This window comes from Scyliorhinus torazame, chromosome 9 (assembly GCF_047496885.1).
Source record: "Scyliorhinus torazame isolate Kashiwa2021f chromosome 9, sScyTor2.1, whole genome shotgun sequence".
Taxonomy (NCBI): Eukaryota; Metazoa; Chordata; class Chondrichthyes; order Carcharhiniformes; family Scyliorhinidae; genus Scyliorhinus; species Scyliorhinus torazame.
Window position 1 is genome coordinate 159,487,618 of NC_092715.1, and position 25,149 is coordinate 159,512,766.

Below are 25,149 nucleotides of genomic sequence, written 5' to 3' on the forward strand. Positions count from 1 at the left end.
AATAAACCCACACTTGTAAATGTGAATTAAGGAACCCTGCAATTTTAAAAATTATTTCTGTTTATTAAATTTTGTTAACAATCATAATGAATAACAGCACAGAAAATAGCTACAGTACAGCAATAATTTAATAAACTTACATCTGGAAGAGAAAGAAAAGAGAAGTCGGTGGAAGAAGAAGAAAAAGGAAAGAAAACAAATGACAAAGAAACCCTCCGTTGCTCCCCCCTAAAAAAGAAAAAAAATGAACAACAATCAAAAGGACATAGTTTCACATGATCTAATATATACAACCTTATTAAGATCAGTTATTTGAAAGTGGAGAAATGTAATTCCTCAAAATAATGTAAGAAATGTTGCCAAGCTACATAAAATCCATCAGTGGTGTCTCTTATAATGTACTTTATTTTCTCAACCATGAGATTCTACATAAGGTCAGGTATCCAGTAGGTAAAGAAGGGCATGGAAGACTGCTTCCAATTTAATAGAATAATGCGTCCAGCCTATAATGTTGAAACAGCATTTGCATCAGTGTGAATTTTTCTAAGGAATGCCATTTGGTTCCACTCCAAAGAGTGCTGGAAGAGGAGACAGTTCATTATCACTACTAAAAAATGAGATGTGTGATGGGAAAAGTATTTTTGACCAATACAAAGCCAATTTAGGATACAACCAGTACATATGAATTAGAGAGACGGGGGAAGTATGGCATTTAGCACAGGTTGGATCAAAATGTGAATAAATCTTAGATAATGTAACTTTTTCAAGATGGATAGGATGTGTTTTATCAGATGAGGAATGTACACAAGAGAGAATAGACTTCCAGTTATCCTCTGATCAATCTGAACCAAAATCTTGTTCCCAAAGTGTTTTTAAGCTAGAAAGCAAAGGGTAGTGTAGTGAAAAGATTAAAGAACACAATTTGGGAATGAATGCCCGAACTGAAGATTTAGTTTTAATATGATATCTATTGGTGATTAAGGGGGCATTAAAGGAAACTGAGTGGCAATATTTCATAGTTCACTATTTTAATAAAAATTATTTTCCTCAAATAGTTTGTCTGTTTTGCAAATTCAAATATATTTTGCTCTATATGAGTAAATTCAAATATAGCATCACAAGAAAATTCTGGCTTTTTTACAGCATAATGAAGTATTTAGTCTCTTTTCTCTTTGGCTCTTTTATAGATTCGTTCTGAAGCTATTGCTACTTATGCCCTATGTGGATTTGCTAACTTTGGTTCTGTTGGTATTGTGATAGGAGGACTGTGTAAGTTTTGATTTGCAGTTAATGTGTACTTAATCGAAAAAGATGTACTTTGAAGCTATTAGGTGATACTGGTAAATTATATGTACTGTGTTTGAATAAATGCGTCATAGCAGACATCAAATTCACTCATTTAACCATTCTATGTTATGAAGCTACCAGGTAAATTTTCTAATTATGTTCTGCTGCAGAACTTCAAATTGCTGTCGCATACATGAGATTTACTGATGTGTATTCCTTGAGGATATGACACCAAGCTGAAAATATATAGTTGAAAATGTTTCCTTCAACCAATGTTCATTTTTATATGCCGAACATTATAAAGCTATTAGTTAGTACTTTACTTTTTAGGAGCCTTGTAATTTGACAAATTTTGCACATTTGTTAGAGTTTTAAATTTTTTTTCGAATTAAGGGGCAATTTAGCGCGACCAATCCACCTACCCTGCACATCTTTGTTTTGTTGGAATGAGACCCACACAGGCATGGGGAGAATGTGCAAACTCAACACGGATAGTAACCCGGGGCCGGGATCGAACCTGGATCCATGGCATCGTGAGGCAGCAGTCCTAACCACTGCGCCACCATGCTGCCCAAATTCTTTGCAGAACTGACCAATCCATGGTGGATCTGTACCGCCACCTGCTAGTTGGCACCACCAACTATATACAACATCATCTACAGGCTTATCACCACATACCGCTTCCTTAGAAGATATTGCAGTTTAATTACAAACATGATTACTAACATTACTCCACAGATTAGTAATAAGCATAAACATTATAACAGGTTTAAGTAGGGTGTCCATGAACATGATATACCTGGTCAGCTTCTGTCCCTTTCACACAGGTCAATGTGCCTCCCTCATGGGATCACCTCTGTGATCACTTGGGCTGTTGCCAGCCTTTTCGAAGATTGGGTTACATGCCGGTCTCTTGCTTCATATCCTCTTTACTCTGTGCCTTTGAAAGGCATGCATTCGTGATTGCCACACGTGCATCACCAGCTTCTTTTTTTTCTGTTTCTTGCCACGATGGTGTTTGCTGCTTCGCTGTATGTTTTCTGTCTCTTCTCTGGCTTGTCAATCATGACCTCACCTTCTTATCTTTTACTTTTGCCAGAGTGATGAGCTAGGTCTCCCAGACTTCTCCTCTTCCTCCTTCTTGTTTTAACAATTAGTTTGCGAATTTATTTATTTTTATGTTTGGGCTGGCAGCCCCTGGTTCGGTGCTGGTCTGCACCCTGTGCTTAGAAGTATGTCAGCAAGGGAACCTGAGGCGCTGACACATCATCACTGGATTGCATGACCATGCCCAATTCTGCAGCCTCAACTGGATGTTAGAATGCCTGGCTTTCTGGTGCCTGGGTGGAGGTTATATCGACGACAACAGGTGCTGCCCCTTCTTGGCTTGCTGGAGCAATACTCAATGGCTCTTCATCACTGGAAATGATGATGTAAGCGCACGCTGGGTCTGATGCTCCAGGCGTCGGGTCATCCTTGTCTTGTTCGAGAATATATGTGTGATCCGTTGAGCTGCATAGAGAGATAGCCAGCAGCTCCTCTGCTGTTTCACTCTCGGAGTTGTCATTCTCTTCAACATCAGAGTTAATATCATTGTACTCATCATCAATATCTTCCCACTCATCCTCAGTGTCCTCGAGCATCAGGGAATAGACTACTGGAATCATTTCAGAGGCCTGAAATGATTCACCAAGTTCCTCTGGTGCACACTTCTCTAAGATTGGCAAGATGTTGTCTGTTTCTAGCTTGTTCAGTCGTTGGTCCGCCGAGGTATCAGCCACTGCGATCTCAGTTTTTATTTTGGAGTGCGCCATCTCAGAGCTCCCTCCCTTCTCAGTGTTCAGCGTGGTCTGGACGTCCCCCGTGACCACCTTGTCATTCCCTCCAAACCACAGGTGTAGCGCTTCTTGGGCCACTTCATTAAGCCCGTCATTGCTCCTGCAAAAGAGATTTACAAACATTTCATATTGGTCTTCATTTGACTCACCTTCCATGCCATTCCTTTCCGCATAATCTTCGAAGTCATCATAGAAATCTTCCTCGTATTCATTGTTGGATTCAGCATCATCTGCAATGATTTTTCCTGTAAAATACAACATTGCACACGGAATTGTGTGTTCTCACAGGCGGCCACCAAGTCCAAAGTCAGCGTTGCGTTTTGTGGCCGAACTTTTGTTTAACATTTGTGGAACTTCAGGAAGACTGAAGAAATTAAAGAATGATTCATTTGGTACAGTTTTCATAACTGTTCTGCAAGTGCTTTGACCTTTGTGCTTCGGTTTAGTTTTAATTGTTTTCAACGTGACATTTTTGTCCTCCCTCCAGTCGATCTTACAGCCTGTGCACCCCATGATTTCTACTTCATCAAAGAGTGGGGATTCAAGCTTGTCAGGCTGCGAATCCATCTGGTATCTATTCGTAATCACTTCATTTGTGAAATACTCATTGGGCTCGAACTTAAACTCCAGAGTGAAGCTCCGCGGCTTCTCATGCTCTGAAAATTTGACACTCACATCTTTAAGATGCTTTAATATGGGCTTGCCATGCACCTGGATCATGCCACTAAGCACATGCACGTTCTTGAAGACTGTTAACCAGAACTGCGGAATGCTCGCAGGCTCTTCCATCTCTTTATCTGATTTGTCGTCCTCCACCCGGATTTCTTCTGAATCCTCATCAAATGTGCACAGAATGATATCTTGTATGGATCTGTAATATTCAGCTGGCCACCCGTCCTCTGAGACATACAGTCGCTCAACTAAGTTCAGGGATTCACATGCATCCGCTCCTATGATGGACTCAATTTTCATGTAATATAAAACAGTAACATGTATGTCATGTTGTCCACGGAGAGCTCAAGTTCACATTCACTGAAAGTTTCCACCTTTTTTGTACCATAATATATCAGCAGTCCGGCCGATCAACGACTTTCAGCTGTGTGTTCAGCCTGTGAAAGGCAGACCGACTGAGGAGGTTGGCCCTCGTTTTAATGTCAAAGTCGCATTGTAATAATGAGTCATTCAGAAACACCATAGCTTTCCATCTGGTTTTGATGGTTTCCGGCGAGTTCTTACTCGTTTTGTTCTTTTTTGAAATTGTTTCTTCATCTTTTTTGGTCGGACTCTTCTGGTCCTTGGTTGCAATGAGATCAATAAAGAACTGTTCATCTGGAGGTATCTTATTAAACACATTTACTGATCTTATATGGTCCATTGTCGGACGCACAAAACACTGTTCTGCAAAATGCCCAGTACAGCCGCACCTGGAACAGACTTTTCCAAAGGCCAGACATTGCCATGGGCCATGTCGATTGCCACACTGTGGGCATAAAGTGGGGCTCCTGCCGCTCGCTTAAAATGGCTACCCGCACTGAGACCACATTTCTTCGTGTGACTTGCATCACAACACTAATGGCGCTGGCTTCTTCCTCTGTGTTGGCGCCAAAATCTTTCAAGTAGAGTGCGCTGATTTGCTGTGCAGTTACCTCACTCGACTGGCAAATCTTTATTGCTTGTTCCAGTTTCAAATCTTCTTCCCGCAGTATCCTCTCACGTAGCTTATCATTTGATACACCAAAGACAATTTGGTCGCGGATCGGAGAAGATTTCAGGTTACTGAAGTTGCATGACTGGGCCTTCAGCCACAAGTCAGTGACAAAACTGTTGAACGATTCGCCAGGTTTCTGGGTACTTGTATGGAACATATATCTCTGGAATGTCTCATTCTTTTTGGTGAAGCAATGTCAATCAAAGTACCCAATGACTTAATCGTATCACTTGCTATCCTCCTCATTGTCAAAAGCAAAAGCATTATGCAGTTCAATTGCTTGTGGACCTGCCACCATAAGCAGCAACACTCTTCGCCTTTTGTCAGGCTGTTCCTGCAGACTTAGGGTCGATACATAGGGTTTGAACTGCTGCTTGAAGAGCTGCCAGTTTTCGTCTACATTACCCGATACTTGAAACTGGTGGGGCGCTTTCAGTCCGTCCCTCTCGACCTTCAGTGACTTTTACTGCATTGAGAGCCAATGGCTTCAGTACATCAGGTCGGTCCTTCCGTCGAATTTTAACTTTGTCACAGCCGTCGCTATCTTCAAATCATCAGCATTCTGGTACTATGTTGTGTTCGGTGTTTGATGTCTAGCAACGAATCCGCAGAACTACTGGTGACTTGTCCAAACCAGGATTTTTATTAATGCACACGTGGTAAGGTAATGATCAGACACAAAGCAAGTTAACATGGAGTTTCTTTATACTCCCCTGGAACTACCCCCATGCATAACTGTCCTCATGTACGTTTTATAATCTTCTGTGGATCACTTGTTTGACCAACCCAAATTATAATTGCCTTTCATATTTTCCTCGCAGACCAAGAATAAAAGCTGTGTGTATGCTTGCCTCACACTGATCTAATTGTAGTAAATATACATATCTCAACCATATCAAATTTTATATATATATCAATTTCTGTTTATCAATTTGATTTTTTGCAGCATCTTTGGCTCCATCAAGACTGCATGACATAGCAAGTGTTAGTGTTAGGGCTCTCATCGCTGGTACAGTTGCCAGCTTCATGACCGCCTGCACAGCAGGTATGATTTTTCTATTATTATTAAAACAATATGGCTCATAACTATCTACAGAAGGGCAATGAATGGTGTCCTTTTAAATTTTAGTTAGATGTACCTTTGCTCATTTAATCTCAATGATATTTTCTGCCCCAAATTGGTTAAAGTGAAAGCAGATAACATCACAGTGAAGGAAACTGGGCCTCTGGGACCTGAGTGAACAAGACAAGCAATTACATATCTCCTTCACCAATCAGATTTTATTTTGACAGTGAATTAGATGATTGTGAAGTGAACAGAGGAATGACTGAGAAGGAGGGTGAATTAGAGTGAATGAATTTAATGCCATATCAGGTACAGAAAAATAAAAAAGAGGAAAATAAATATCATATGAAGGAAGAGAGGGAAAATGGAAAGGGGAAGTAAAAAATGTTAATGTTTTAAAAAAAATGTTTTACATGTTCTCTGGTCAGAATTTGATGTTACCTGATTGGCCAGCAGCTCTCCAAGGCAGGACATCCTCCTGATGATGGGTGGAAGTCCTGCTTCTGCCAATCAACTCTTATTCGAGCTTTAAATGGCATTCCCTGCCAACTCTTTGGATGGTAGGAGCCGACACTCTACATTTGTGATAGCTAATTCTCAGTACCGGAGTGATTATTGACAGTAATTAATAGTGAATACATTGTGAAAAGAATCTCTAACAATTCCATTACTTTAAATGACTTCCAAGACAGGCTGCTTGTCTCACCTCAGACCAGCTCCAACTTTCTGTAGTGAGCACTGTTCTATGACTACTTACACAAATGGGTAACAATGGAGCAACTACACAATGCTCTTTAATTTGGACCAGATATTTGTACCTTCCATAAATGTACTCTTCAATCTCTGACAGTGGGCCTAAATAACACGAGAGGGGGAAAAGTTTGGTTCACCTTGTAAGGTGCTTCATGCCACAGAAAGACGAAACAAACTAAACAACAATCAGAGTGACTTAGTTCAGCCAATGCAACTTGCATTCACTTAATTATATCAAAATAATGAAAATGCAATGCAGCATAACATTGATGGTTAGTATGAAAAAAATGACTACTCTTCCATGCTTTAGGCTCTCTCTTCAACCTTAATTGTGGGGTCTTTAATCTTCATATAGACTGAACAAGTCAAATAGGCAAAGATAGTCGAGAAGATGAATTTGTGGAATAATTTCACAACAGTTTGCTGGAACAGTATGCGTTGGCACCAACTATGGATAAAACCTGTTTTAGATATAGCATTGTACAATGGGACAGTTTAAATTAGTAATCTCAAAGATCCTCTGGGACAAAATGATCATTTACAATTAAATCCCATATTAATTTTTAAAACAATATACCCTGGTCCCAAACAAGAATTTCAAAGTTAAGCAAAGCCAACTAAATAAGTATGAGGTAAGAGCTGGCTAAGGTGGAATGGATAAATAGACACACATATATGGTGATAAATAAACATAGGAAAATATTTAAAGAAATTATTCAAAATGTTGTAGAAATACAACCCATTAAAAAGCAAAATTCAGCAAGAAAGATCTGCCTGTGAATTACTTGGGTAGTTAAGGATAGTATTACATTAACCGAAAAGGCTTATAATGTTGCAAAAATAGACCAGCAAAGGATGACCGATACATTGATCAAAAGGGGTAAAAATAGAATGAGAGTAAACTAGTCAGAATATAAAAACAGATTATAAGAGCTTTTACAAGCATATAAAAAGGAGGGGAGTAACTGAAGTAAAAATAAGTCGCTTAGAGGCAGAGATAGGAGAAATTATCATTGGATGAGGAAATGGCAATACCTTTAAACAAATGTTTTGTGCCTGTGTTTACAGTGGCACAAATTACATACCAGAAATGGAGGGTAACCAAGGAGCTAATAAGAGTAAGGAACTTAAGGTCAATAAAATCAGCACCGAAAATGTATTGGAGTTAAGGAACTCAATGTCGATAAATTGCCAGGACTTGATAGACTACATAAAGGATGCAAAGACGTAGCTGCAGAGATATTGGATATACTGGTTATAATATTGAAAAATTCTCTGAGTTCTAGAATGGCCCCACTGGATTGAAAATTAATTAATGTAACTCTGTTATGCAAGGAAGGAGGGAGAAAGAAAACAAGGGAACTACAGGTCAGTTAGCCTGACATTTATCATCGTGAAAATGCTGAAATCTATTATTAAAGAAGTCTTAAATGAACTCAGAAAATTGCAGCATGGTAATACAACAGGCAGGATTCTTCATGGGCCATTGCCAAAATCAGGAAAGGCGATTGGGCAGAGAATCGGTCGTGAAGCCAAAATTGTGGCAGATGCTGGGCGCACAGCAATTTTCAATACTCCGGTGCCTTGACAACGACATCAATGGATTCTACTCCGCTAGTACAGTAAACACCGTTTGCATATCATTAGCGTGCCTGACCCGGTATTCTCCGGGGCCTCCACGATGCTCCGCCACTGCCGGGGGAATTCCATTAAAAAATTTTTTTTAGAGTACCCAATTCATTTTTTCCAATTAAGGGGCAATTTAGTGTGATTAAATCACCTCCCCTGCACATCTTTGGGTTATGGGGGCGAAACCCATGCAAACACAGGGAGCATGAGGAAACTCCACACGGACAGTGACCTAGAGCCGGGTTCGAACCTGGGACCTCGGCGCCGTGAGGCAGCAATGCTAACCACTGTGCCACCGTCCTGCCCCTTCAGCCGGGGGAATTCCTGATGGCGAGTGTCATTTGTGCTTTTAAAAATCGGGAAACAGGCGCCGTGGCTGGCGATGGGGCTGGAGAGGAGGTAGGACACGCAGAGGCTGCCGGTCCAGCTGCTGGCAGGGCAGCGTTTGGGCCAGCCAGGCCCGGGGGCAGAAGAGGAAGACAGGGTGATCAGGGGTTGGGCCGTGGGGTCGGGGTGACCCCCCATGGGAACTGGGTGTCCAGGCATGGACCGCCATTGCTGCAGCCTGCAAGGTAGCCATCTTGCTGCGCACCCCACTGACCACCCACCATGGTTCCTGGTCATGCAGAGTGACACCGGCCATATGGGTGCCCCCACCCCATCACCCTCCCCCGCAACCCAGTCCCCACTAATGCCTCCCACAAACTGCTGGTGGGGCAGCACGCACCCACCCAAGGGCAACGGCCACAGTAGCCCCTGCAGGAGGGCATCGGACGGGGCCACGGCATGTACCGGTGGCATGGGTAATGCAAACAACCGGTACCCCTGGCAGCAGGGACGGGCGCCTGGGCCAGAGGCACCCACGGTGCCGGGTACCGACAGGGCCAGGAGTGCGGTTGGCAGAGTGTGAAGGGAAACAGATGGGGATGGGTGTGGGGATCGGGGAAGGGGAGGTAGGGGGACATGCGGGGGCAGGAGCTGCAGTGCAGACCAAGGCCTCCGTGTAGCCCGGTGGACCTGGTTGGGTACTTGGGTACGCACCAGACTAACATGTCTGCCTTTCATCCCCTGCAGACAATGGACTTTGGAATTCAACTAGGAATGGTGGCCTTCATCCTGATCGCCACAGCCATGGTGGCCGTGGAGGGTGCATTGAGGCTGTACAAGCTGGAGCTGCTCGAGGAGAATGCTACAGCAGTTGAGACTGCCCCGGAGGAACCAGAGGCAGCCAGTGAGGTTGGGGAGCTGGCCGCCCCACAGGTCGAGCAGGAGGAGGTGCAAGGGAGGCCTCGTGTGTACTGGCAGTGCCTGTCACTCGAGGACCTGCAAGCCAAGACATGCCGTTGAAGACTCTGGCTGATCATGGCGCACATGGCACCACGGGGGAATGGCACCTGCTCCCGGTGGCCATCAAGGTGACGGTCGCCCTGAAGTTTTATGTAACAGGCGCTAAGTGGGAACCTGTCAGGGATCTCACGGAGCTTGGTGCACAGGTGCATCCGCGCCATCACATATGCATTTCGTGCCACAATACATACATGTGGATCAAGCCCACCAGGATGCCGGGGCAATCGGGTTCGCCATCATTGCCGAGATTACCCAGGTCCAGAGGGTGATCGACAAAATGCATGTCACCCTACGAGCACTGGCCCATGACAGGCCAGTCTTCACAAACTGAAAGGGGTTCCACTCGTTGAACGTGCAGCTGGTGTGTGACTATGAGCTGCGCATTATGCACGTCTGCACCCAATACCCGGGATGTGTACACAACGCCTTCATCCTGGCACACTCCAGGGATTGGCTCCTGGATGACAAGGGTTTATCCACTGTTGGCGTGGCTGATGATGCCTATCCAGAGGCCACAGACCAACCCAGAGACCCGCTACAACGACACCCATGCAGAGATCAGGGGCGTGATTGGTGCATCGGCATCCTGAAGATGCCGTTCAGGTGCCTGGATCATTCAATAGCGGCCCTCCAGTATAGTGCTAGGAGGGCGTGTTATGGGCCAGGGTTTAGAGAACCCAAAGTGTATCATGGTGTTCACCTGACCCACAACTTTTAATAGAGTGTAGTTATGTGGAGCACACGGGCCTACTTTACAGGTGTAGCACAAAGACTATAAAGTACTTTTAAATTAAAACAATGTTTATTTATGAAACCAGTTAACGCTTTATAAACCCACAGTAAACATTTTAACAACTATCAACACCAATCATCCCCACAGATCAATATTCTACAAGTAACCTTTAATCTTTCCTTGCAACATCCATAAGACAAAAGACCATTTTTAACAGAGATCAGGGGCGGGATTCTCTGATCCTGAGGCTAAGTGTTGACGCCATCGGAAACGCTGTTGCGTTTCTTGACCGCGTCAACATGGCCTCAAGAGCAGAAATTCTGACCCCTAAAGGGGGCCAGCACGCCGCTCCAGCTGCCGATCCCCGGCATCAGATGGGCGGCGCGGGTCTGCGCATGCGCAGTGGGACCGGCGCCAATGCGCGCATGCGCAATGGCTCCCTTCTCTGCACTGGCCCTGATGCAGCATGGCATAGGGTTACAGGGCCGGCGCGGAATAAAAGAGGCCCCAGCCCGAGAGGCCGGCTCGCCGCTCGGTAGGCCCCAATCGCGGGCCAGGCCACAGCGGAGGCCCTGCCCCCGAGGTCGGACTCACCCCCCCGCCCCCCCCCCCCCAACCAGGCCACCCCCGGATGCATCCACGCCGAGGTCCCGCCAGGTAACAGCAGGTGTGAACGGCACCGGTGAGACTCGGCTTTCTTTGCGTGGCCACTTGGCCCATCCCGGGCCCAGAATCGCCTGTGGGGCCCCGTAGAGGGGCCCCCGACCGGCGCCGCACCAACCGCGCCAGTGGCAATGGCGCCGATTCTCTGCTCTCCGGAGAATCGGCGGACCGGTGTCGGGGCGGCGTGGCGCGATTCGCGCCCATCCCGGCGATTCTCTGGCCCGGCCCAGTGGTGAGAGAATCCCGCCCTAGGTTTAAATTCTCTGCTGAGAGCAGTTATCATTGTTAAATTAGCAAGTGATCTGAAGACGTTCCTTTCATACAGAGACAGACCAGAATTACATCTTGTTTCTCTGGATGCAGCTCCCAATTTGCAAAACTGAACTAAACACTCCCTCTAGCTGCCAGTCCGAAGTAAAAGTGAAAGACAGCCAGCCCAGATCCACCAACACTCTGACATCACTGCAGCTATTCGATAAACACGCGTTTCTTAAAGGTACATCCACTACAACTATTCAATAAACACCCAGTTCTTAAAGGTTCTCTCACATGACACTTCCCCCAAAGAAAGATCAACTTCAAGATGGTTTCATTTTTCCCCTTTTCACTTTCCTTTAAGAAATATAGACAGTGAATATTAGTTTTTTTTAACAAAACAAAACACGCAAACATTTAATAATAACATAGTCCATTTTAGTTCTTCTTCCTCCACCGAACCTGTTTCTTTTCATCACATTTGTGGCATAGCATTGGCTATCACGTTTTCTCGTCCAGCCACATGTATTATTTTTAAATGAAATGGCTGTAACAATAAACTCCATCGAAACAGTCTTGCATTGTTATTCCGGAATCACTCCAAAAACGTCAATAGATTATGATCAGCATATATAATTGTGTCAGACGGATTGCTTGTCACATAAATGTGAAAATGTTGCAAAGCCAGCACCAAGCTCAAAGTCTCCTTCACAATCGTTAAATACTTCTTCTGGTGAGAATTCATTTTTTTGAAAAATAACCAACAGGTTGCTCGAGTCTGTCTTCATCGTCTTGTAGAAGCACCGCACCTATGCCCACATCGCTCGCAACAACAGCCACTTTGAATGGTTTTGTATAATTTGGGATGGCTAACACAGGACAGTGGTCAACACAGCCTTCAGGCAGTCAAATGCGTGTTGATACTCCGCTGTCCACTTAAATTTGTTATGCTTCTTTCGCAAGTCCGTCAGTGGAGCAACCACACTGCTAAAGTTCGGCACAAATTTCCAGTAAAATCCATTCATGCCAGGAAATCGCATTATTTCCCTTCGTGTTGAGGGTATTGGAAACTCCCCAATAACATTTGTTTTCACATCCCGTGGGACCATTTGACCCTGTCCAATTAAATGGCCCAGGAAAGTGACCGGCTTTTCCAAATTCACTTTTGGCTAGGTTTACCACCAAACCCGCCTCCTGAAGTTGATCGAATAACTCCAACAGATATTTTAAATGTTCTTTCCATGTCTGACTGAAAATTACCAGATCGTCGATGTATACCGCACAATTGGGTAATCCTGAAACAACTGTGTTAGTTAACCATTGAAATGTGGCTGGGGCATTTTTCATGCTAAATGGCATAACTTTGAATTGGTATATACCATCTGGAGTCACAAAAGCTGAAATCTCCTTCGCCCTTTTGGATAAAGATACCTTCCAGTAACCTTTAAGTAAATCCAGTTTGGAAATAAAAGCTGATTGTCCCAGCTTCTCAATGCAATCCTCCAAACGTGGAATAGGATAAGAGTCTGTTCTTGTAACTGCATTAACCTTTCTATAGTCCACACACAATCGTTGGGTACCGTACAGTTTTGGTACGATCACTATGGGTGAGCTCCATTGGCTGCAACCCATTTCAATTATGAAATTTTTAAGCATACTTTCAATCTCTTTGTTAACCTGTGCCAATTTTAAAGGGTTAAGTCAATATGGATGCTGTTTAATTGGAACAGCATTTCCCACATCGACATCATGTATGGCCATTTTAGTACTTCCCAATTTATCTCCACAAACTTGCCCATGTGATATCAATAACTCTTTCAGGTCAGTCCGTTTTTCCTCTGGAAGGTAACTCAACAATTTATCCCAATTTTTAAGAACATCCTCGTTTTCCAATTTAATTTGAGATATGTCAATTTCAAAGTCATCTGGATTTGGTTCTTCACTTTCATTTAGAGTCATTAAAACCTCCTCCTTTTACTCTCCTTTCCTTTCAAAGTGCCTTTTAAGCATATTCACATGACACACTCGCTGCGTTTTCCTTTCTGGCATTTTTACCACATAATTCACCTCACTTAATTTCCTTTCAATCTGATAAGGTCCACAAAACCTTCCTTTTAAAGGTTCACCTACCACTGGTAACAATACTAAAACTTTATCTCCACTGGCAAAACTACGAACTTTGGATTTCTTGTCTGCTACCCGTTTCATCCCATGTTGTGCAACTTTTAAATGTTGTCTAGCCAATTCACCTGCTCTATTTAATCATTCCCTACAATTTGACACATAATCCAATAATGTAATTTCCGATTTCTCACTCACCAATTTTTCCTTAATCAATTTAAGTGGTCCTCTTACCTCATGACCAAAAATTAGTTCAAAAGGACTGAATTTGGTTGATTCATTAGGTGCATCCCGAATTGCAAACAGTATGAGTGGAATTCCTTTATCCCAATCCTCTGGATAATCGTGACAATAAGCCCTCAACATTGACTTTAATGTCTGATGCCACCTTTCTAATGCTCCCTGTGATTCTGGATGGTACGCAGTTGATTTAAATTGTTTTATTCCTAAGCTATCCATAACTTCATTGAATATCCTTGAGGTAAAAATTGATTCTTGATCCAATTGTACTTCTGTGGGAAGTCCATATCGAGTAAAGAATTTAAGTAACTCCTCCACAATCTTTTTTGCTGTAATATTGCGTACTGGAATGGCGCCTGGAAACCTAGTAGACATATCCACTGCAGTCAAAAGATATTGATTCCCACTTTTTGTTTTAGGAAACGATCCTACGCAATCAATTAAGACCCTTGTAAAAGATTCCTCAAATGCTGGAATGGGTATTAAGGGCGCTGGTTTTAGCACTGCTTGTGGTTTCCCTATCACTTGACATTTGTGACATGATCGACAAAATTTAACTGCATCTTTGTGCAGTATTGGGGGTCATGTGGGACTGGAAGCCCTAATGTCATTGGCTGACAGATCCCGGGTCCTGGTTGGCCGCTGACCTCTAGCTCCGCCCTGAAGGCGGAGTATAAGAAGCCGGAGTCTTCTCCCGCAGGCCAGTTTACTATCGAGCTGCGGGGGAACAGACACGCTTAATAAAGCCTCATCGACTTCACTCTATTCGTCTCACGGAGTCTTTGTGCGCTACAATTTATTAAGCGTGCCTAAAAAGGACTATGGAGCTCAGGATCATTCCGGAATGCCTGAGGATCAGACCCCACGCAGTGAACGTGGCAGCAGCCTTCAAGCACTGGCAGACTTGCTTCGAGGCCTACCTCAGAACGACCACCGGCCGGGTCACAGAAGACCAAAAACTGCAGGTCCTGCACTCGAGGATGAGCACGGAGATTTTCTCCCTCATCGAAGACGCGGAGGATTTCCAGACGGCATTCGCAGCACTGAAAAGTCTCTATGTCCGCCCAGTTAACCAAATCTACGCTCGCTACCAGCTCGCGACGAGACGGCAAGCTCCCGGAGAATTGATGGACGAATTCTACGCCGCGCTGCTGATTTTGGGACGAGCCTGCAGCTGCCCGTCGGTGAACGCAAACGAACACACGGACATGTTAATGCGCGATGCTTTTGTGGCAGGTATGCAATCCTCCCAAATCTGCCAAAGACTTCTACAAAAAGAGTCGCTAGGACTCTCAGAGGCACGGGCCCTAGCAGCCTCCCTAGACGTGGCCGCGCGTAATACCCGCGCCTACGGCCCCGACCGCGCGGCAGCCCATTGGGCCCCGTACGTACCCGTCGCGGCAAACCCCCTACCCCCCCCCCCCGGACACCCCACAGACTTGCGCGGTCCAAACGTCGAGTCGCACCGGGGGCGCCCGCTGTTATTTCTGCGGCCAGGCGAAACACCCCCGACAGCGCTGCCATGCCCGCGCAGCTATCTGCAAGAGCTGCGGGAAAAAGGGCCATTATGCGGTTGTGTGCCGGTCCCGCGAGGTCGCCGCTGTCCCGGGAGAACAGGGAGCCCTGCAAGCCGTTTACGCGCCCCATCCCCCCCAGCACGCCATGTACGACCCGCAGGCGCAGCCGCTCTGGGTCCCAACCACCGCGGTCCCAGGAGAACAGGGAGCCCTGCACGCTGCTTACGCTCCCCAACCCCCCTCCCCGCAGCCCATGTATGACCCGCCGCCGGCGCTACCGCTTTGGGTCCCGGCCAACACTCTCCACGGAGAGGAGGGATTTTGTGCGTCCCTAACGCCCCCCTAACCCCCACCCCGCGCCCCACGCCTGACCCGCCGGCGCCACCTACTTGGGCCCCGACCACCGCTGTCCCCGGTGAGGGAGCTCCGCGCTGTCCTAGCGCTCGCGGTCCTAGCGCTCGCGGTCCTAGCGCTCCCCAACCCCCCAGCGCACCATGTGCGACCCACAGACGCCGCCATTTTGGGTCCCGGCCACCACGAGGGGAGGAGGGGCGCCGCCATCTTGGACCGCCCCAGACCTGTACGACGTGTGGGGGCGGCCATTTTGTCCACCCCGCCGCCATCTTGTGACCCCCCAGCCACGTGCGATGTATGGGGGCGGCCATTTTGTCCATCCCCGACGCCATCTTGGACGGCAACAACGGACCCCACTCCACTACTACAACCACGTCTCGCTTCAATTACGCTCGATCAAGCTCGGCCCCGGACACTCCAGACGACGACGACGACGGTGCTAATAAACGGCCACGAGACGCCATGCCTAGTCGACTCCGGGAGCACGGAGAGCTTTATACACCCCGACACGGTAAGACGCTGTTCCTTGACCACCTATCCCAGCGCACAAAAGATTTCCCTAGCTGCAGGATCCCACTCCGTACAGATCCAGGGATTCTGCATAGTTACCCTAACGGTGCAGGGGAGGGAGTTCAAAAACTACAAACTAAACGTCCTTCCCCAACTCTGTGCCCCCACCTTGCTGGGATTAGATTTCCAATGCAATCTACAGAGCCTTACGTTCAAATTCGGCGGCCCAATACCCCCACTCACTATCTGCGGCCTCGCAACCCTCAAGGTGCAACCCCCGTCCTTGTTTGCGAACCTCACCCCGGATTGCAAACCCGTCGCCACTAGGAGCAGACGGTACAGCGCCCAGGACCGGACCTTCATTCGGTCCGAAGTCCATGGGCTACTAAAGGAGGGCATAATCCAGGCCAGCAATAGTTTCTGGAGAGCGCAGGTGGTAGTAGTGAAGACAGGGGAGAAACAAAGGATGGTCATTGACTATAGCCAGACCATCAACAGGTACACACAACTAGACGCGTACCCTCTCCCCCGCATATCCGACATGGTCAACCGGATTGCCCAATATAAAGTCTTCTCCACCGTGGACCTCAAGTCCGCCTACCATCAGCTCCCCATCCGCCCAAGTGACCGCAAGTACACAGCCTTCGAGGCAGACGGGCGATTATACCATTTCCTACGGGTCCCTTTTGGCGTCACAAACGGGGTCTCGGTCTTCCAACGGGAGATGGACCGAATGGTTGATCAACATGGGTTGCGGGCCACGTTCCCGTATCTCGACAATGTAACCATCTGCGGCCACGATCAGCAGGACCACGACGCCAACCTCCAAAAATTCCTCCAGACCGCCAAAGCCTTGAACCTCACGTACAACGAGGACAAGTGCGTTTTTAGCACCGATCGGCTGGCCATTCTGGGCTACGTAGTGCGCAATGGGATAATAGGCCCCGACCCCGAACGTATGCGCGCACTCATGGAATTTCCCCTCCCGCACTGCCCAAAAGCCCTGAAACGCTGCCTGGGGTTCTTTTCATACTCCGCCCAGTGAGTCCCCCAGTACGCAGACAAGGCCCGCCCCCTAATACAGACCACGACCTTCCCTCTGTCGACAGAGGCTTGCCAGGCCTTCAGCCGCATCAAAGCGGATATCGCAAAGGCCACGATGCGCGCCATCGACGAGTCCCTCCCCTTCCAGGTCGAGAGCGACGCCTCCGACGTAGCTCTAGCGGCCACCCTTAACCAAGCGGGCAGACCCGTGGCCTTTTTCTCCCGGACCCTCCACGCCTCAGAAATCCGCCACTCTTCAGTAGAAAAGGAAGCCCAAGCCATAGTGGAAGCTGTGCGACATTGGAGGCATTACCTGGGCGGCAGGAGATTCACTCTCCTCACTGACCAACGCTCGGTAGCCTTCATGTTCGATAATGCACAGCGGGGCAAAATCAAAAACGACAAGATCTTAAGGTGGAGGATCGAGCTCTCCACCTTCAACTATGAGATTTTGTATCGTCCCGGAAAGCTGAACGAGCCGTCCGATGCCCTATCCCGCGGCACATGTGCCAACGCACAAATTAACCGCCTCCAAACCCTCCACGAGGACCTCTGCCACCCGGGGGTCACTCGGTTTTACCACTTCATCAAGTCCCGCAATCTCCCATACTCTTTAGAGGAGGTCCGTACAGTCACAAGGGACTGCCACATCTGCGCCGAATGCAAGGCGCATTTTTTCAGGCCGGATGGAGCGCACCTGATTAAGGCTTCCCGCCCCTTTGAACGCCTCAGTCTCGATTTCAAAGGGCCCCTCCCCTCCACCGACTGCAACGCATATTTTCTTAATGTGGTGGACGAATACTCCCGCTTCCCTTTTGCCATTTCCTGTTCTGACATGACCGCGGCCACAGTCATTAAAGCCCTGAACAGCATCTTCACACTGTTCGGTTACCCCGCATACGTCCACAGCGACAGGGGGTCCTCTTTCATGAGTGACGAGCTGCGCCAGTTCCTGCTCAGCAAGGGCATAGCCTCAAGCAGGACGACCAGCTACAACCCCCGGGGGAACGGGCAAGTAGAGAGGGAGAACGGCACGGTCTGGAAGGCCGTCCTACTGACCCTACGGTCCAGGGACCTCCCAGTTTCACGGTGGCAGGAGGTCCTCCCGGACGCTCTCCACTCCATCCGGTCGTTATTATGTACGAGCACTAATCAAACGCCTCATGAGCGTCTCCTTGTTTTCCCTAGGAGGTCCTCCTCTGGAACGTCGCTGCCGACCTGGCTGGCGGCCCCAGGACCCATCCTGCTCTGAAAGCATGCGCGGGCACATAAGGCGGACCCGTTGGTCGAAAGGGTTCACCTCCTCCACGCGAACCTCCAGTACGCCTACGTGGAGTACCCCGACGGCCGACAGGACACGGTCTCCCTGCGGGATCTGGCGCCCGCCGGCAACACGCACACCCCCCCGACACCATCAACCCAACCCCCCCCTTCCTGCCACCGCCGCACCCCGCGACCGCCCCCTTCCCAGGAGGATCAGTTCCCCTCCCCTCAGCACCGACAAAGAATAAAGCCCAAGCTGAAACCGTAAGGCTCCTGGAGGCGACAACACCGGTACAAGCACCACCACCACCGGGGCCGAGGCGATCGACACGGACGACCAGACCACCCGACCGACTCGTGGCGTCGATCTAAAACTAAATATGGACTTTTCACAAGAACAGTTTGCTTTTCTTCCTATACCCTCTGTAAATAGTTGCAACAGGACAAAATTGTACAATACTGTATTGCCATGTGAATGTTTTTTTCCTCCCAGGACCAGCCCTGTAAACCCTTACCACCATACGAAGCATCACCCCGCCGGGTTCATTTGTGACAAGGGGTGAATGTGGTAGTATGTATTGGGGGTCATGTGGGACTGGAAGCCCTAATGTCATTGACTGACAGATCCCGGGTCCTGGTTGGCCGTTGACCTCTAGCTCCGCCCTGAAGGCGGAGTATAAGAAGCCGGAGTCTTCCCCCGCAGGCCAGTTTACTATCGAGCTGCGGGGGAACAGACACGCTTAATAAAGCCTCATCGACTTCACTCTATTCGTCTCACGGAGTCTTTGTGCGCTACAAAAAGAATGCCACGGGCCTGCCTGCCTGGTTGAGAGTGGCGGCTCGAGCGACGTCTGATGCGCCGCTCTCGACTTGAAATAGTAAAGTCTCGTCAACCGCGTGCATCGTGGCCTTGGCGATGTCAGCCTTAATACGGTTGAAGGCCTGGTGAGCCTCGGCCGTTAGGGGAAAAAGAGTGGATTGAATGAGTGGGCGGGCCTTGTCCGCATAATTTGGGATGCACTGGGCGTAGTAGGAAAAGAACCGCAGGCAACATTTGAAGGCCTTTGGACAGTGGGGGAGGGGGAGTTCCATGAGGGGGCACATGCGGTCGGGATCGGGCCCCGGAACTCCGTTCTGTACCACATAGCCGAGGATGGCTAAGCGGTTCACGCTGAACACGCACTTCTCCTTGTTATAAGCTGGTTGAGGAGAGTTGCGGTGATGAGAAATTTGGCGCGGTTGGCGTCATGATCCTGCTGATCATGGCCGCAGATGGTGACATTGTCGAGGTACGGGAAGGTGGCCCGCAGCCCGTACCGGTCAACCATTCGGTCCATTTCCCATTGGAAAACCGAGACCCCGTTGGTGACGCCAAAGGGAACCCTAAGAAAGTGGTAAAGGCGGCCATCTGCCTCGAAGGCAGTGTATGGACGGTCCGCCTTACGGATGGGGAGCTGGTGGTAGGCGAATTTTAGGTCGACAGTTGAGAAGACCCGGTACTGTGCAATCTGATTGACCATGTCAGATATGCGTGGGAGGGGGTACGCGTCGAGCTGCATGTACCGATTGATGTGTTTCTCTCCAGTTTTCACAACTACCACTTGGGCTCCCCAGGGGCTGTTGCTGGCCTCGATGAAATGAAAATCGCTTATCGTCACGAGTAGGCTTCAAATGAAGTTATTGTGAAAATCCCCTAGTCGCCACATTCCACCGCCTGTTCGGGGAGGCTGGTACTGAAATTGAACCGTGCTGCTGGCCTGCCTTGGTCTGCTTTCAAAGCCAGTGAATTAGCCCTGTGCTAAACAGTCGCTGGACTTCGGACCTGATGAAGGTCCTGTCCTGGGCGCTGTACCGTCTGCTCCTGGTGGCGACGGGTTTGCAATCTGGGGTTAAGTTTGCAAATAGGGAAGGTGGGTCGACTTTAGGTCGCGAGGCTGCACACAGTAAGGGATGGTAGGGGCCCGCCGAATTTCAATGTTAAGCTCTGGAGGTTGCACTGGAAGTCCAGGCCGAGTAGCAAGGCAGCGCAGAGGTTGGGGAGGACGTAGAGGGGGAAGCCGCTGAACTACACGCCCTGGACAGTGAGAGTGGCTATGCAGTACCCCCGGATCGCCATGGAGTGGGACCCGGAGGCCAGGGAGATTCTCTGGTTGGCGGGGTGTACCGCGAGGGAGCAGCGCCTTACCGTATCGGGGTGGATGAAGCTCTCGGTGCTCCCGGAGTCCAGCAGACAGGATATCTCATGGCCATCGATATTCACATTAGTAGAGGCTGTTGCTAGGTTGCATGGGCGGGACTGGGCAATCGTGACCGAGGCGAGACGCGGCTGGTCATCGATGGTGGCAGACGATGGGGTGCCCGGGGGGTCATGGGTCCTGGTACGATGGCGGCTCCGACGGGCCGCACGTGTCGTGGGGGAAACAAGATGGCGGCACCTGATGATCCTGGGGAGGACAAGATGGCGGTGCCCACGGCCGCACGTGGTCCGGGAAGGGAAAAATGGCAGCGCCCACTGGCCCTACGTGGGGAGGGTCAGAACAATAGTGGCGACTGCGCGGGCCTGTCACACCGCAGCGAAGTGTCCCTTTTTGCCGCAGGCTTTGCAAAGGGCGCTCCGGGCCGGGCAGCATTGCCGGGGGTGTTTTGGCTGCCCACAGAAATAACATTTGGGGCCCCCGGGGTTGGTTGGCTGTCGCGTGGCACAGGTGTGGGGTTGGCGGAATGGAGTCCCCGATGGGGCGGCTGTCTGCGAAGTCCACGATGCGTAGGAGAGGTGGGCCGCGCGGCCAGGGGTGTAGGCCTGGATGTTGCGCAAAGCGACCGTCAGCGAGAGCGCTAGCTTTTTGGTTGCCGCGAGGTCGAGCATGGCCCCTTCTAAGAGGCGCTGGCGGATGTAATCCGACCCTATCCCTGTAACAAAAGCATGTGTGCTCCTCGTACAGCAGCCATTTCGCCAACTGCTGTACGAGGCCACACATCTTAGTGTAATAAATTGATGCACGATCAATTACACAAAGACGAGAGTTGGATGCAATCGAGGCTTTATTACACTGAGATATGTGGCCTCCTACAGCAGCTGGCAAAATGGCTGCTGTACGAGGAGCACACATATTTATACTCCGCTTACTGGGCGGAGCCAGCAGGCAGGGAACTACCCCCGTACCTGTAGTACAGGGCCTTACCACAATATATACATCAGTGGTGACTACCACACGGATATCCAAAACCGAAAAATCCGTGGAGATCAAGTCCAAGGATGACACGGATTTCCCTTCACAGCTGTCTCCAGCACCCTCCACCATCCCAGAGACACTCATCTCGGTTGGGCATTCTAGTGAAGAGGCTCCTGGGACCCTATCTGGTGCTCATTGCACAAATGCTCAGGTGGAGGGAGGAACTCTCAAGGGAGCAGACGGTCGAAGGGCGGGCCGATCCCAGGGACTAGCTGCCATCCAGATGGGTTTCAGGCTTCGGAACGGACGTCCCATCGATCGTAGATTTGGAGTCGCAGAGTCAGGGACCACACAAGGGACTATCCACGAGCATCCAGCACCTGCAGTTGCAGGTGGCTCCAACCGCATGCAGGAGCAGGAGGTGGTGCCGGCTATGCATACCACTGAGGCCAACACTGTGCGGGTGGCGTGCGAGGTAGAGGCCTTGGGGGGGTGAGGGTTTCGGCCATGGATCAGCATTTCCAAGGCCCGGGGCATTCTGTGCAGGTTGTGGCTGAGGCCCAAGACAGGGCTGCCCTCTCACAGAGGCATTTGCCAGAGCCACCTCGACATTACAGCGGAGCTCCTGAATGTGGCCCAGTTATAGTGGGCCATGGTTGAGAGCATCAATGGCATTGCCCAGTGGCTCGCTGACATGGCACAGATGCAAAGGGAGGTGGCCCAGTCCCAGATGGAGATGGCGCAGTCACTATCTGATGTAGTGATCTTTATATGGGTATGTACTTAAGGGGTTAATGGGAAATCGGAAGATCACTGGAGGGCAGCACTGGCGGGTATAAAAGCCAGGTGCAAACAGCTCTCTCCCTCTCTTGGTGATTAGACTGTGACGAGAGCAGGAGCATAGATCTAGCTCAGCGCGACTAGTGTGGTCAGACATAGCTACTGTATATAAACTTTGTAACCTTTCTACTGGTATTGATCTTAAAGTAAGTACTCACGCAGTTGTTAATTCTGTTACTCAATAAATCTTTCAATATCTCTGGACGACTTTGAGCCTTCTTCATCAAGGTACAGAAAGCCTCTTCAACAACTGGATTGAGTAACGCATGTTACGCACAGTAGTGCTACCAAACACACTACAGTAAGGTAACAAAAGAGCGCAGTCCCAGACGGAGGTGGTCCACTCCCTGTGCTCCATGGCTGCGCGAATGCAGATCCTGGTCGAGATGGCAGCGGGGCTCCAGGACTGGCAGCGCTAAGTGGCGGGGGAGACTCAAGGGATAGCTTTGATTGCACCCCTGACCTATGGAGTCCCCCAGGGGTCACCCGGCACCCCGTGGGAGAAGAGGGTGATAGGGCCCATGCCGAAGTGCTGCGATGTTCCGGGTATTGCAGAGGAGGTGCCCACTCCTGACCCTGGCGCATCTGGTGGGCAACGGGCAGAACAGGATGACATCACGCCACCTGGGACACCCAAGCAACAGTCAGGTCCATCCAGGCCCGGTCACCCCAGAAGATGGCTGCCAAAGGGTACGCAACTCACAGGGCAGGAATCACAGCTGCCGCCTCCACTCCTGATGTATTATCTGGGGGTCCACCTAGACGTAGCATTAGGACCTGTAAGGCCTGAAAGGTTGACACCAGTTGAGTCGGTACGGGTGCAGGATACAGTTTAGTGATAGGGGCTTGGGCATGAATCTGTATACATACTTTCACATGAAACACAGGTGCACAATGTTAAAACCTGCCTCAGTGCTCTGACAGAAGGCTGTGAGGATTGGGCTTGTCTGGGCTGGCAGCAGAGGTGGCGCGGGTGTCGGTGGGCTTAGTTCAGGGACCACAGTTCAGCCAGTGATCACCGCTCCAGTATTCCACCACCCCCCCGGCCACGCCCCCCCCCCCCCCCCCCCCCACCCCCTCACTGCCCACCGTTCCCACCTCCGCCACCTCAGGGAATCGATGGGACCCTCGTTGGGCCATGTGATGGAATTGCCAGCTCGCATGCAGGGATCACCCAGGTGGAAGGTGGAAAGTGCGACTGTGGCCAACTGTCAGACGTTGTCGAACGCTGCGGAGGATCAGAGCTCATTGCAGAGGGGTTGTCAACAACCTCCACCCCATGGACCAGACACGCTGTTACTGCCCACTCAGGGCCTGCACCTCGTAGTGCGGCAGATATGTATCACGGAGTGGCCGGCACAGTGCGGGTGCGGCGGGGGCGGGGGGTGGGGGGGGGGGAATGCAGTGACTGTGCACCTGGCCAGTCGACCCCCCCCCCGCCCCCCCGAGCCGGTGAACCTGGAGGTGATGAGAGCGTAACGTGCATGTTGGCCCTGGCGCATAGGCTGTACAGTATCCCATGTCAGTATGGGCCCCATGACCTGCCCATCCTCGCCCTACCATGCACCCTCCTTGTCAGTCGAGGCCTGCCATTCATCCTCCTCCTCCTCCACCAGGTCGCCTTCTGCTGAGCGATGTTGTGGAGAATGCAGCAGGCCACCACGGTGAGGGCGACCCTCCCAGCGCTATCCTGGAAGGCCCCTCCAGAGTGTTCCAGGCACCTGAAACGCATCTTGAGGATGCCGAAGCACCACTCGATCATGCCCCTGGTCACTGCGTGGGCGTTGTTGTATCTGGTCTCCGCGTCGGTCAGTGGCCTTCGAATAGGCATAATCAACCACGACTGCAGTGGGTAACTCCTGTCGCCAAGGAGCCAACCCCCCAGCCGTGGTTGCGCCACGAAGAGGCCTGGGAATCGTTGCCCACCCTGCACCCTGCCCACATATCGCCCTTAGGGTGACATGCATCCCGTCGATAACCCCCTGGACCGGGGCATATCGACGATGGCGGCGAACTCTGCTGCCCGGGCATCCTGGTGGACCAAGTCCACATTTAAAGGGATGTATTGTGCTGACTGGACATATAGGGCCTCCGTGGCGGCACGGATGAATCTGTGCGGCTCTGTGAGATCCTGGACAGGTCTCCACACGGCATCTGGAAGGAGCCGGTGGTGTAGAAGTTCAGGGCAACCGTCACCTTGACAGCTACCGGGAGTGGGTGTCCTCCCCCATTCCCATAGTGCCAGGCGTGCCATGATCTGGCAGATATGTTGCACTGTCCCCCTGCTCTGGAGGAGTCTTCGACGCCATGCCCGGTCCGGCAGGTCCTCGAATGACAGGCGCTGCTGGTACACGCGAGGCCTCCTTTGCACCTCCTCTTCCTCAACCTGTGGGGCGGCCAGATCTTCATCCTCAGCAGCTGCCTCCTGTTCCTCTGGGTCAAACTTCGCTGCTGCATGCTCGGCTGCTGCAGCTTCCTCCTCCTTGAGCAACTTCTGCTTGTACAGCCACAGTTCATCTCCAGGGCTGTGGCAACCAGGAGGAAAACCACCATTGCCTTTGTATTCTGAAGTCCATTGTCTGCAGGGGGTGAAAGGCATGGTGCACACGGTGGCCCCGGTTGGCATTGCGGACTCTTCCCCCACATGTCCCCCTTCCTCCCCCATCCCCGCACCCATGGCCCCATCGGTGCCTGGTACTGTGGGGCCCTCTGGCCCTGGCGCCCGTTCCTGCTGCCAGGGGTACCGACGGCTGACACAGTCTTTGCTAGCAGTATGCTCTGTGCCCCCATCTGGCGCCCCCTTGCACT

The 25,149-nt window shown here is 50.0% G+C and overlaps 1 protein-coding gene across 1 annotated transcript in view; it reads left to right on the top strand.

Moving 5' to 3' along the window:
- The window catches only part of LOC140430128 (solute carrier family 28 member 3-like), a 516,849-nt gene extending 510,930 nt beyond the window's left edge, over window positions 1-5,919 (top strand). The window contains exons 15-16 of the mRNA XM_072517641.1: window positions 1,188-1,269; window positions 5,780-5,919. Of these exons, the coding sequence (XP_072373742.1) occupies window positions 1,188-1,269; window positions 5,780-5,919 (222 nt within the window). The remainder of the gene's footprint in view (window positions 1-1,187; window positions 1,270-5,779) is intronic.
- The last annotated feature ends 19,230 nt before the right edge of the window (window positions 5,920-25,149 follow it).